General features: G+C 36.3%; 2 protein-coding genes across 3 annotated transcripts; both read right to left on the bottom strand.

The window, feature by feature from the left end:
- On the bottom strand, positions 1-5825 carry tsg101b (tumor susceptibility 101b). Its single transcript, XM_058781639.1, has 10 exons — positions 5595-5825; positions 5419-5506; positions 4006-4071; positions 3706-3869; positions 3493-3619; positions 3284-3344; positions 2757-2854; positions 1597-1799; positions 1151-1390; positions 1-1035 (listed from the first exon to the last, which is right to left on the bottom strand). Exons 1-10 carry the CDS (start codon positions 5637-5639, stop codon positions 946-948), a joined length of 1182 nt encoding a protein of 393 aa, XP_058637622.1. The 5' UTR covers positions 5640-5825; the 3' UTR covers positions 1-945.
- Positions 5826-5961: 136 nt separating this feature from the next.
- hrasb (HRas proto-oncogene, GTPase b) lies at positions 5962-14047 on the bottom strand. Of its 2 annotated transcripts, none has more exons than XM_058781641.1 (7): positions 13977-14047; positions 13516-13572; positions 10501-10634; positions 10015-10193; positions 9774-9933; positions 9237-9361; positions 5962-9109 (listed from the first exon to the last, which is right to left on the bottom strand). In XM_058781641.1, exons 3-6 carry the CDS (start codon positions 10609-10611, stop codon positions 9242-9244), a joined length of 570 nt encoding a protein of 189 aa, XP_058637624.1. In that variant the 5' UTR covers positions 10612-10634; positions 13516-13572; positions 13977-14047; the 3' UTR covers positions 5962-9109; positions 9237-9241. The 2 variants fall into 2 exon arrangements, with proteins under 2 accessions (XP_058637624.1, XP_058637623.1); XM_058781640.1 differs by lacking the exon at positions 13977-14047 and adding an exon at positions 12409-12563 and having other exon boundaries at positions 13516-13532.
- Positions 14048-14094: the final 47 nt, after the last annotated feature.

The raw sequence follows: 14094 nt of genomic DNA, 5'->3' as shown, positions 1-14094 counted from the left end.
TTTAAGATTTTTTTCTTGCTTTTATTTCAGATTTTCATTTTTAAATACTCTTATACCTCCAAAAGATGCACAATCACTTTGTTATTCCCTTGTTTCCCTTGATTGTAAGCAAAACACTTCATCCATGATTAAACCAGCAATCTAACAATACTCCAAGTATCTTTGCAAAGAAAATGTTCCCTTCATGCATAATATTCTTATCATTAAATCTGCAAGAATTCCAAGCACTTTCTTGTAAACTGACTACATAAAAACTGTAAGAATGTTAGATTGACAACACGTATAAATCACAAGCAGGACTGCAAAGGTGTGTTAGGTAGTAGACAATGATAAAGATAAAGCATAATGATATAATTAGATTCTGAGATGTTAAGAAGATTGATTTACTAAAAATAAAACAAAGTGCTGATTTTAAGAGAATTATTCAATACAGGTACATATTAGGAGGTTAAACGATATAAAAATAAGACATTCAGGTAGAGCATATTGAATGTTATTCTCAAACTTCTTTCCCTTTATCCTACTTCTGAAAAGACACTTTAGAGGAATATGAGGCACAAGTTACAAAAAGTGCAGTGGTTGCTTTTTTTTTTTTTTTTTTTAATAAGGCTATGCTAAACTACATAGCTGAGCAAAAATCTCTCTTGCAAAAGTTTGATTTCCTTCCATTGTTTTCCTCTCTGCAAACCTCAAAGGTCACTTCATTTTTTACATAATAAAGATATATTCAAAGCACTTGTTGTCTTTAATGATGATGATATGAATGTAAACGTGAATATTTTGGTCCTGGGTATATTAGTTACCTTTCACATCTTTCTGTACCTAGAAAGACTGTGATTTATAAAAAGGAGGGTCCCGAACCTCTTGTTCTTGGATAAAATGTAGGGTCCTTGCCATATAGTGCATGTGTTCCAGCTGAGAGGGGGAATGATTTATTTGGGCAGGTCAGTACAGGTCACTGAGGCCTGCTATTTTCCGGGCTTTCTGCATCAGGGCTCTCAGTTGGAACTGTTTCCTGGAGAGTAGGCGCACATGCTGCACACAAACACACACAACAGAATACTCAGAGTTAATTTATATTCAAATATTGTGTATTACAGCTTAGACAACGGTAAAAAAAAAAAATGCACAGGGTACAGTTGAGACTAACCTTAAGAAAGACATCCAAGTCAATGACATCTCTGCGCAACGCTTCACCCAAGTAGAAGATTGTGTCTTCTATGGCGTTTTCTTCAGCGTAGAGGTTCAGAATCTGCTTATACAGAGGAGCAGTGGGCACAATCACATCATCAATATCATTGTTCTCAGACTGGTTCTCCATTTTTTCCAGAGCAGCAGTCAGCTCATCATCTTTCTGCTTAAGGAGATCAATGTTTTTGTCCACATCAGCCTGCAATTCAATGGAAAGAACATTATTATTATATATTACTATTTTATAAAATATTCAAAAACATTGTTTTCATGCCAATACCTCGTTAAAAGAAGGATTTACTAGAAAGTATATATACAGTAGAGGTAAAAGCATAAGTCACTATTAGCTCAAGCATCAATAAGGTAAAAAGGTACAATTCAAAATGTACAAAGAGTCTTGTGTACCATCTCCAGGTCTAGTTTGGTCACCATCTCCTCCAGCTTCTGGTGGCCTCTCTTTAGGTCCTCCTCTGTCCTTTTCAGTGCATCTAGCTCTGCCTGTGCTCTATCCATCTCTTCTTTCATCCGTCTGCGCAACTTATCACTGACTGCAGACACCAAAGATGCACGGATTGTGTCCTCACCAATGGTACCGTCACGGGTGGGTCCTGAAATGCAGCAAAAAACTAAAAAAATTAAAAATTGTTTTTGAAAGAAGCCTCTAATGCTCATCAAGGCTGCATTTATTTGATCAAGAATACAGAAACAACAGTAATATTGTGAATAATTTTATATACACTTTTCTAATATTTATATGCAAATTCTTAAGTAATTATTCTTTTGATGGCAAAGCCATTGTGAATTTTTAGCATTACTCCAGTCTGATCCTTTAGGAATTATTCTAATATGCTGATTGTTTCTAAAGAAATATTTCTTTTTACAGTTGAAATCAGTTGTGCTGCTTAATATTGATTTGGAAGTTGTGATACATATACATACACTGAACAAAATTATAAACACAACACTTTTCTTTTTGCCCCCATTTTTCATGAGCTAAACTCAAAGATCTAAGACTTTTTCTATGTACACAAAAGGCCTATTTCTCTCAAATATTGTTCACAAATCTGTCTAAATCTGTGTTAGTGAGCACTTCTCCTTTGCCGAGATACTCCATCCACCTCACATGTGTGGCACATCAAGATGCTGATTAGACAGCATGATTATTGCTCAGGTGCTCAACATTCCACAGGCCACAATCAACAACCTGATCAACTCTATGCGAAGGAGATGTGTTGCACTGCGTGAGGCAAATGGTGGTCACACCAGATACTGACTGGTTTTATGACCCCCCCGATGATTTACTGTTCCAATACTTTTGGAGGGCACTGTATTATAATAGAAAGTTCAAAAGAACAGCATTTATTTGAAATGTTGATCTTTAGTGTCATTATAAATGCCTTTACTGATCAATTTAATACACCCATGCTCAATAAACGTATCAATTTAATGACCCAAATCTTTTGAACAGTAGTGTACATGACTTTGAGACTGATGCAAGTTTAGAAATGCATGATTTATTAGTGTCTTTCTGGGTTCCTGATTTCACATGCAAGATGCTTGCTCACCCACTGTAGTGACAGAAGACACTGGGGTGTAGAGAGAGGAGCCTGAGGTAGTGGGGTATCCAGGGCCTACTGCAGGAAAAGGGTAGCCCTGAAATCCACTGGCAGACAGAAAGAAAGAAAATATATGTAGTAAAATTTCATTTACACAGCAAGGTTTAACGCAATGACACATACCCAACAATTTGTCCCATTTCTTTATATACACTTCAGACACAACAGCCTGTGTTTACATTAATCACGTGTCACAAGCCTGTTAGTGATCTAGCATAGTTAGAACTTTTTATTCTTATGTAAAAATTGACATTATTTTACACGTCCTATATCTTAGAAATAAATATCACAAGAATGCAATTATTTATTCAGTCTTATGCTCACCAATGCTGCATTTATTTAACAAGAATACAGTAAAACAGTAATATCTGAATATGTACTGCTTTTACATGGTAGTATATATATATATATGGTATGGTATATGGTATGTGGTAGTATATGTAGGAATATGTGATTGATACAATGAAAGCACTTACCCTGGATTGGCAGAGTGACCTTGACCATAAGGCAACCCTGGTGTGCTTGGCATGTACGAAGCTGTAAAAACATTGAATTATATAATTATTGCTGATTCCCGAAGTTAAAATGATCTTACAAATGTTACATAAACCTTAAAATAGGTTTTCTATCAGATCCAAAATACTGCATTGAATCTAAAAATGATCAGATGTAAGTCTACGCTCACTGTTAGGTGGGCCTGCTGCTGGGAATGCTGGGTAAGTTGCCTGAGTGATGGGCCGTGAGAAAACAGGTGGTTCATCTCCAAACACTACAATCATCACCTGGATCAGTCCATACAATTCAGACAGGGGCTAAAATAGACAAAAACAAACAAAAAGTAGGTTTATGTCCTCCTAAATTAAACATACAAAGATAAAAAGGAAAAAGTGACACTCACAGGTTTCCATTCATGCAGGTATGGGAGGTAAATCTTTCCATTGGCATCGACATGTTTCCCTGTTTTTATCATCATGGCACTTGTGGGTTTGACAAAACAGATGGGAGGGTTGTAGGGATATGAGTCTAGAAGCCACAGGCAGATGGGAATGTTGTATACATTTCCTATAGAAGAGGAATATATTAAATTGGGAAAAGGGTCCAACATAAAGAAACGACTCATCTGGATACAGCTGGATTGCTAAATAGGTCTGAGGAGTGAAGAAACTCAAACGCTTCTTGAAAGCAGTGCTCTCTATACCTCGGTAGCTTACTGGCACCGTTCCTGTGAGACTCAACAGCTCTTTGGTGGAGCCATCATTGAACACTGAAATAAAAATAAAAATAAAAAAATGAGTGCAGGGCAACACATAATACATACTTGTATATTTATTATACAAATGGAAGTGGTGTCATTCAGAAAAAAATCAGAGGATTAGACAACATTTACACAGCTTGTGGCAGAATTTATTCATAACACAAAAAATACTTAAAAGTATGTTTAAAGCAATCATGTGGACACTCATTCTGACAGCACCCATTCACTGCAGAGGATCCACTTCTGAGCAAATGATGTAATGCAAACCTACTCATCTACATCTTGGACGGCCTGAGAGTGAATACATTTTAAGCAACTTTTTATCTTTGGGTGAACTATGCCGTTAAGTGAAGCATGCACGCTTAAAATAAAATAAAATAGCATTTAGAAGACGCTTTTATCCAAAGTGAATCACAAATGAGGACAATAGAAGCTATAAAAAGAGCAATAATAAGTGCGGTGACAAATCTCGGTTAGTCTAATGCAGTACAGCCAGGAAAGCAAGTTTTTGATATTCCAGAGTCTTGCTTGGCTTCCCAATTTTCTGTTTCTCCAGCATATCTATAAACCAGCCACAAGAAGGTGTAATATTCACAATACTTCAAAGCAATGCAATATATATTTATATATATTTTGTAAGGAAATATTAATTACTATTCCCTCTTTGAAGTTTTACAAACGTCTTTAATACATAATTTTACAGTAAAAAAATCATTGATCATTTGCTTTGAAAGATGGGCTTCTCTTTGACAGTACTCCTTCAGATTCTTTAAACATCAAGGTTCAATGAGACTTATGTAACAGGATATCCTTTCTAAAGCATTTGACACATATTACTCCACTACAACTTTAGGAAACATGCTGCATTTAATAATTCATGACTAATATCTCAAATAATTTATAGAATTTTGCACTGAAATTAAAATCATTTTAACGTGGCATTTTTGCATTTAAAACAAGCTCATCACTTTTCTTATGTGCATCTCTAAAGCTATATGAAAATATGCTAAATTAAACACATTACATCTCTCTTCCCTACTGTACAATGTAGTTACACATCAAACCAAGAGATATCTTCAAAAAATTCCAACTTTTGACAGCCACAAAGTGTCCAAATACATTTGCTTTTATGTTTAGCAATAGAGTTATATTTAAAAATGAAAACAAAAGCATATATATATATATATATATATATATATATATATATATATATATATATTTATAAACAGCAGAATGTATCTTTGTTTTATCCTTCTTGAAAACAAATGCCACTTTCTTTAAAATAAAACTAACGCAATGAGATCGAAACATCTGTGAGTGTGGCTGAAGTTTGGAGCACAGTAACTGAAGTCTTACCGTAGCTGTCCATCACAGGCTTAAGATCTTTATAGTGAGACGTCACGTTTAATATGTCGCGTGCGGTCAGATCCCTGTATTTATAAATCTGTGTACAAAGAAAAAACATTAACCGTATCACGACAAACACACTTTGTAAATAACTTCTCTGTTATCTGTTCAAGTGTTTAACATACCTTCGACAGCATCTTCCGTAGGGAACTATCGTTAACTGCCGTCATGCTTAAAACGACTATATGAACTAATGTACTAATTAAAACGACAGTACCGCGTTTATTAGTTAAATTATATAGTTGTTGTTATGGACATACAATCATAAAGATCAAATCATCGCATCCACAAATAACAAGGAAATCACGGCTGAAATGCATTAAGTCACTTCCGGTCAGATGACTGATGACGCAGACTGACGCAGACTGCTTAACTACAGTTCTGCTAGAATAGAATAATATTTTTTAAATTTTATAAATTCACGTTTTGGATATAGTAACCAAGTAATATGTGACTTCTTAATATGCAAATGTAAAAAGGATGCTCAGGAAATCAAAACAAGCCTCTTTATTTGATATTCTTTCTTAACACAATAACTGTAGGCACAAATCTATAATAACATATTGTTAAAAGGAAATTCATTGTTGTCTTCACACACTATAGACACAAAATAAGAACAAGTTCTTAAAAATACTCATATTTTTATGTATTAATTGCTGCAAAAACCAATATGATTATTTAATAGCCTACCAGAACCGACACAGCCTTTTGGAATTTTCCAAATTCCATGGTGTTCTACCATTTTTTCCCCATAGAAATGATTTAGCAGCAGCAGTTGGCGTTCGACAGAGGATAGGTCACGTGCTTGTGGATTATTCTACATAATATTAATCAGAGTGTTACAGAAAATGGCCATTCACCTAACATTATTCAAGTAAAATAATATTCAGTAAGTGGCAGCAATCACGCCACGCCACCTGATTCTGTGGCACCATAAATCCATCAAAAAGATCTGGATGCCCACAGCATTCTGACAGAAACCCTTGAAGGTCATATCCATAGCTACTGACATGTGATTTAAAGGGAGAATCATATCCGCCCATGTCCTTGAGAACAATCAATAGGCTGTCAGGGAATAAGAAACACTGCAATCCTTACAGAGAAAAATCATCAAATTTCAACCAGACAGAGAAGACACTGACTACTAGGAGTTCATCAGATTCACATAAATGAACTATATCTTTGTACTTTAGGGGTGGGACAATAAATCGATATGGCGATATATCGCGATCTTTCTCCATGCGATACGAGAATCGATATCTGGCGCCAAATATCGATATTTTAAATAAGGTGCTCTAAATAGATTTCCCTGTTCACAGCGTCTAACAATGCGTGGAAATCGTGGCCGCTCTGACTCTGAGCAAGTTCCATGAACCGCGTTCTCTATGAAGATGGGGAAGCACGAGGAACCGAAGAATAAACAGATTTCCAGCCACTGCATTAGCTTTACTGCTATATATATGTTTATGGAGATGAAAACTAAAAAACTGCCCCGGAACAGCTATCAGCATGGACCATAGGCACCGATCACGTTAATATTGCAGAGCGCACATTCAGTTCATGAGTCGCCTAACCTCTTCGCTCGGATCGCGGGTGGATTTCCCTCACTATATGAGTGAGAGAGAGCGGCGCCGGTGCGTCCAGTTTTATGTGAACAAATGCTCTCCCTCTCTCTCAGATATTACAAATGCGCGTTATGCAGCGTGAACAAGTGGGCACCGACCGGCAGAAACATAAATCTGCACATGGCATGGATAACGAAACAAATCCTTGTCAGAACCACAATGCGGCGCAGAAGTGTGCAGTGTATGCTTACGCCGCATCTACATTTGAATTAATTAATTTTGAAATGTACCAGGTTTATATTATATCGATCTATCTATCTAATTGTTTTCCTGTTTGATAGCAGTTAAATGTTTGTTTACACACAGAGAAAAAGAAAAGTGTAAGCTTTTAATAAGTCCAAGAATAAAATGATTAATTTAGCCTACTCAACATGTTAAAATTGATTTACAGAACTTATTTTTTTTTTTTTTTTTGCCGTTTTCTAACAGCTTGGACTTGAATAAAGAAAGAAAACTTGCACTTAACCTTTTCACAGGCATTTTGTTTAGATATGGTGATGTATCATTATAGGATTTTCTAGAAATATATCGATTATCGCTGTATCGTGATATTATCGTTATCGTGAGCCATGTATCGTGATTATATCGTATCGTGAGGTACACTGTAAAAAAAAAGTTGAGCCAACTTAAAATTTTAAGGCAACCAGCTTCAGCAGACTTTTACAACAAAAGTGTATACAACAAAAATTATTCCCACAAAAATAAGTTGAGCAAACTCAAAAATCTGCTGAAGCTGTTTGCCTTAAAAATTTAAGTTGGCTCAACTTTTTTTTATTTTACAGTGTACCCTGCGATTCCCACCCCTACTTTGCAAAGAGACGTGAGCTACTTTTAAGCAATCAAGAAAGAGAAAGTCCAGACTGATGCCCTTCCCTGCAATTAATTACAAGGCCATATGTTGCCTATGAATAAATATAGCGCACATAAATTAAGGTTCCCTCATATGATAATTTACAGTAAGTGTATACAAACAATCTGGTGTATTTTTTTTTTACTTGAATTTTTCACATTTAAACCTAAATCAATCTTCACTCCCTAATGACACAATCATGGAAAATTTACTTCAGAAAGGCATAAGGGGGAAATGCAGTTGAAGATTACACAATATGATATACACGTAAAAGTTTCAAGCTTATGCCCTGAACATGGGTACAGGCACAGTGCTTGGCAAGAATATCAACAAGGCTTTTCAGTCCAAGCTTTTAAGTTTATAGTAGCTTTGCATTCATTTTCCAACAAGTATGATTATTCTTTGAAGTAATCTTCATTAATCTGTCGTCTTCAGCCAGCGCAATTAACAGCAATGAATTTGTCTAATATCTTAAATAAAAAGCATCACATCTGAATATCAAGCCACAATTCATAGACCCTGAGGGCCATTCAAAATCAGAGGCAAACAAAGAATAAAGTCCTCCACTTTAAAATTTTGTCCTAAACCTTGTGCAAATCAGAGTTATCGGAGGTGTACCCTCTAATCGCAATCTATTGCACCATAACCTGTGATAAACAAACTGCATATGACTAAAAGTCCTCTCTGCAAGAGAACACCATGAATTATGTACATTTTATTAAGTTAGACTTGCTCTAAGCAAATGACAATACAAATCTTTCTCACATCCAGACATATGCTAATATAACTGATGAAGTATTTCTCCTCTCCATCTCGTAAAGTGTTTTTCTAACATCCACATCTGACAAAGCAATATGAGAGGTTATTTTCTGAGCTATTACTTCCAGTTAAGTGTAGATAGTTTGTTTAATGTAAATATATTTAAGTGTGACAGCTTCATCCAGTCGTAGCAACTCCAGTGTTGAGACCGTTAAAATGAGGTACAACTTATTTCATCTCCAGTGAAGGAGCGAGACGGGAACATCCCTAAGAAGACTGCAGGGCTGCCAGATTAAAGATTTCCCTTTTACACAGTCTGCTCTAAACGTCCAGCATCTGTGTAGGTGTTGCAGTGTTTGTGGTCTGGAAGGCTGCACCGCTCTAAAAGCCACGTCATGCACATTCACTGCAAAGAGAAGAGAGAACTGAGTACACATGAGCTTAATTATCCAGGAATACTTGTATGTTTAATTTATTGAGAATCATATGAATATATACTAGGTTTAGCAGCTTACAGAATAAAAAATGTTTACCAGGATCATGACACCACACAGCGGCAGTTCATACAGCCTTGGCCATTGTCATCCGGCGGGTTCAGTTTCCTCAGCTTATGCTGCCTGATTTCACGGACAAGAGTGTAAAAGGCATCTTCCACTCCCTAAAAAGAAACACACACAAATTAGGGCTTTTATTCTTACATTGTGCCTGTTGGTGATAGTTTATTCTGAGCTACACATGCTGCCACAGTCTTATAAATAAAAGCGCCAAAATGGGGTTTTTGTAGTGATGCAATAATTCAAGAACCATTTTTGGGTTACCCAAAGACCTTTCAGCAAACAGTTCTTAAAAGAACCATTTTGTCTTAGCATGAAGAACATTTTAGTACTCTAAATAACTATGAAGAACCTTTGGTGCAATGGAAAGGTTTCATGGACATTAAAAAGGTTCTTCATGGAACCATACATGCCAAAAAAGAACCTTTATTTTTAAATTTCAGCAGCTTGACACTTGACAGAATTTTATAATAAAATGTTATATAATAGAATATATTTGGTCAAAATGTTTCTAACCTGTCTTGTCTTGGCTGAGGTTTCAATGTAGGGAATACCGTAGCTGCGGGCGAGTTCCTGGGCTTGTCTTGTGTCCACAGTGCGTGCTGGTAAGTCACATTTATTACCCACAAGCACCATGGGCACATCATCTGAGTCTTTAACCCTCTTGATCTGTTCCCTTTTAAAAGCAATGAAAACATTTAGAATAATATATTTAAAAAAAAAAAATTAAATAAGCAACACATTTCTTTCATTTAACCTGTACTGATGAATGTCCTCAAAAGACTTGGTATTGTTGATGGCAAAGACACAGAGAAAGCCCTCTCCAGTCCTCATGTACTGGTCTCTCATTGCACTGTACTCTTCCTGACCTGCAGTATCCAGGATATCCAACAGACATGTCTCTCCATCAATCACCACCTGTTTCCTATACGAGTCCTGTGAGGAAGAGCAATGCATCAATATCCAATGTAAGATGTTCAATGTTTCTAAATTCTCCTATACTGCTCAATTATTATTGCAATATACAGTGAAATGTATTCTGTTACTGAAAAGAAAGTGGAAACTGTGGCCTGTTCGACCAAAGTGGCGGGAATGTTTTACGCTCAGATGACATTTTGATGTTTCATATTCATATTATATTATATTATATTTTAAATTAGGTAACTCTATTCTGAACTGAGGTTAAAGAAATAAATGAATAAATAACAAAGGCAAATGACTGAAAATGCCAGCTTGACTTTACCTCAATGGTTGGGTCGTATTCATCAACAAAGTGGTTCTGAATGAGCTGGATGGTCAGAGCGCTCTTGCCCACACCACCTGCACCAACCACCACTAACTTATATTCTGTCATTCTCACTGCTGCTGTGCCAGAAGCTGAGGGGAAACAAGGAACAAGGAAATTTGAGAAAACAAAGAGTTTGGGAAATTCTGGATGAATCATTATATGAAAGTCTGTTTATGAGCTGACTAGGAAATAAAACTCAAAGTGAAAACAGTAAAAAAGGGAAGCCAGTCAAAATCTATATATAAAGTATACCAGAGTTTCCTGGAGTGAAGCGCTCATCCTGCCACCAGTATCTAATACAGATGATATTACACTTGTGTCGTGTGACGTAACACTAGATAAAAAGAAAAGCTATTTTAGGTTGCCAGGGGACACTTATACAGGACTTTTCCTGACAGTGATCTATTTGTGTTATTAGTTAAACTGCTTGGTCCAGTGCCAGAAGAATCTATTTCACTCACAAGCTGTGTGATTTCATTCCTTCCAAACTTATTCTGACAACCTACTTAATAAAATATGGATCCTATAACAATTAGCAGTTGACCATCTACGGTCTGCTTGAATTTCTTTCTTTTTTTTTTTTGATATCTTACATATAGAGCTGATAACATATAATATTTAATTAATCAAATATAAAGTACAAAAAGATTATTAAACAACGCTGTTATTTGCTAAGAAGATCAAAAGGAATTATGGGTCATCTTAATCACTGTACACTATTTAAAAAAAAAAAAAAATCAGTCAAGCCATCAGGTTCAGCTGTGCTCAGTGGATACAGCATCAAGTATTCCATTTGAAAATCTATTTTTAGCTCTTCCACCTGTCATGTAGCCTTACCTGTGAAAATAATTTTCTTTTTTTCTTGCTGGAAGTTTGTACAACTTTTATATTACTTTTAGGCTCTGGATCATGGTAAAGCATCTAGTCAGGCTTTGAATTCTGATTTTTGCCCATAATATTAGTGATCATACTGTACCAGGGGTGTCACCCTTTAAAGACTTTCACAACACACAACAACAATGCCTTAACCCTAATCCATAATTATATATACACTCTCAGAAATAAAGGTACAAAAGCTGTCACTGGGGCGGTACCTTTTCAAAAGGTACACTCTTGTACCTATTAGGTTCAAATATGTATACTTTAAGTACTAATATGTACCTTTAAGGTACCAAAATGGACCCTTTAGGTACAAACATGTACCTTTTGAAAAGGTACCGCCCCAGTGACAGCTTTATTTCTGAGAGTGTACATACATACATACACACGGATATATACACATGTATAAAAAATAGATATAGAAAAAAAATAATATTTTCCCCATTATTGCTGGAATACAATGACATCACCTTTATTGATTTCTCAGACGATGGGCAATGTAAACAACGTGGTCATTTGGGTGAGCTGATCTCTGCTAGCCTTACAATACATATGAATGGCAACCAATCTATGTGATAATAAGTTTCAATAACGTCTCTAAACAAAACCCATCAGAGTACAAAAACTAGTCTTAGCCAAACGTCTCTGGCTCTGTTGGTTTAAATGAGCTCACTCCTCCTGCATCGACCATTATTTCCATGCAGAACAGCGCTGTATGTATATGAGTATATTTGATAGTTGCACAGCTCGCTACAATGTAACAAACTAGAGATGAATGGAATTCAGGCGCGCTCACTGATTTGACGCATTTGTTTCGTTTTTTACGTTCACTAGGAGTAGTTCTCGTGTTTCGAGATGCTGGTAAAATGATTTATGTCCTGACGACAACAAAATGTTCCGTCCAGCGTTTGCAAGGAACATTTTGTTGCTGCTGTTATTCCTGTGCGACACACAGCATAGAAAGCCAGCGGCTGGACTACTTACAAAACACACGGCGCTGTTCGCTCGTCTCGACGACACTCAACACAAGTCAATAATATGTCGACATCCTTCCCGCTGCTCCCCTCAAAGCTCTGCTGCTCTTCACTCTTTTCGTCATTAGACAGCGCGTCTTCTTCTTCTCACGCGGTACAGATTCACTGAAGCAGATGCGATCAACACAAACATTGAACAACGGGCTGCCGGTGTGCGTCGACTGATAGGCGAGCTGTGTGCGTGTGTGTGTGTGTGTGTAGGGGGAAGAAGAAGAGGGCGCTCAGAGCCACAGCACACGCCCAAACCCTGTGTGTCTCAATACACACCACCACACACACACACACACACACACACACACACACACTCACTCTCTCAGCCTTACTTGCAATACAGGTGGGCTGTCTTAGCCTATGTTGCAAAACACACACAAAAAACATCTGCTTCTTTCTTTTTCTCTTTCTTTCTTTCTGTTACAGAACAATGCCCTTGTTGTTTTTCAGTCAGTCTCTTTTTTTCTTAAACAAACAAACAAACAAACAAACAAACAAACAAGTAGTTTAAAAACACTGACAATTAGAAGGAAATTGTAAAACACTTTAAAAGATTATAAAACACATTCAATGAGTCAACTTTGAAAAAATAAATAAGTAAATGAATAAATACTGTAATTCCTTCTTTGATTTGTTCTCCATTTTTTTCAGATGATAAAGCACAGTTTTTTCCAAATCTTTTATTATTACTACTACTACTACTACTACTACTCACACACACACGCACACATGTGTTTTTGTGAATTGTGGGGACATTCCATAGGCGTTATTTAAAAAAAAAAAAAAAAACTCATTCTGTATTATTTATAAGCCTTTTGAAATATGGGGACATGAGGAAATGTCCTCATAAATCACCTTCTCCTTGTAATACCTATGTCATACTCCATAGGCGTAATGGTTTTTATACTGTATTTTCTATCGCCCTACACCAACCCTACACCTAAACCTACCCCTTACAGAAAACTTTCAGAATTTTTACTTTCTCAAAAAACAAACAAAAAAAACCCTCATTCTGTATGATTTATAAGCTCATATATAAATTATAAGCCTCAATTTAGGTCCCCACCGTGACACGAGTCCCCATGAGTCAGTGTGTATTCAAGTTTAAGTCCCCATCAGAGTCCTAGAAGAAAGAAAGAAAAAAATTCACAGTTGAGCGAGAATATTTGATAACCATGTGATATAAATGTGTCATTACTGTATTTCTCAGGTATGGATGGTGATTTCTTCTCTTTTCATGCTTAATTAAAATAAATATTTATCATGGTTGAGTCACTGAGTGATTTATTATTTCAAAATACTAAAATGTAATACAAAATATAAATTTAGAAATAATAAATTCAAAATAGAGGTCCACTGGGGTAATTCTCCGAATGGTCCACATGGTGGCAATCTTTCATCTCCGTATAGCCTTCAGGCTCACACTTCCAGTCCCTATTTAACCTCAAATATATTCCAGACCTCTACTTTAGTTATGGGACTGCAGTCATAAAAACAGAGTCAAAAGAGTGTAAAGAAAAATCATACCGCCGTCATTCCCACGCCAGTAATCCTAGCGCTTCTTGTCTGCTCCTGCTGAAAGGCAGCCAGAGTCACATGGCCTTTTGTATGACGACCAGTGCGCGTTTCATTGGCTGATTTGCTT

Source organism: Onychostoma macrolepis, chromosome 07 (assembly GCF_012432095.1).
Source record: "Onychostoma macrolepis isolate SWU-2019 chromosome 07, ASM1243209v1, whole genome shotgun sequence".
Lineage (NCBI taxonomy): Eukaryota > Metazoa > Chordata > Actinopteri > Cypriniformes > Cyprinidae > Onychostoma > Onychostoma macrolepis.
Note: the sequence above shows the minus strand (reverse complement) of the source record. Positions and strands in the feature narration are given on the sequence as shown.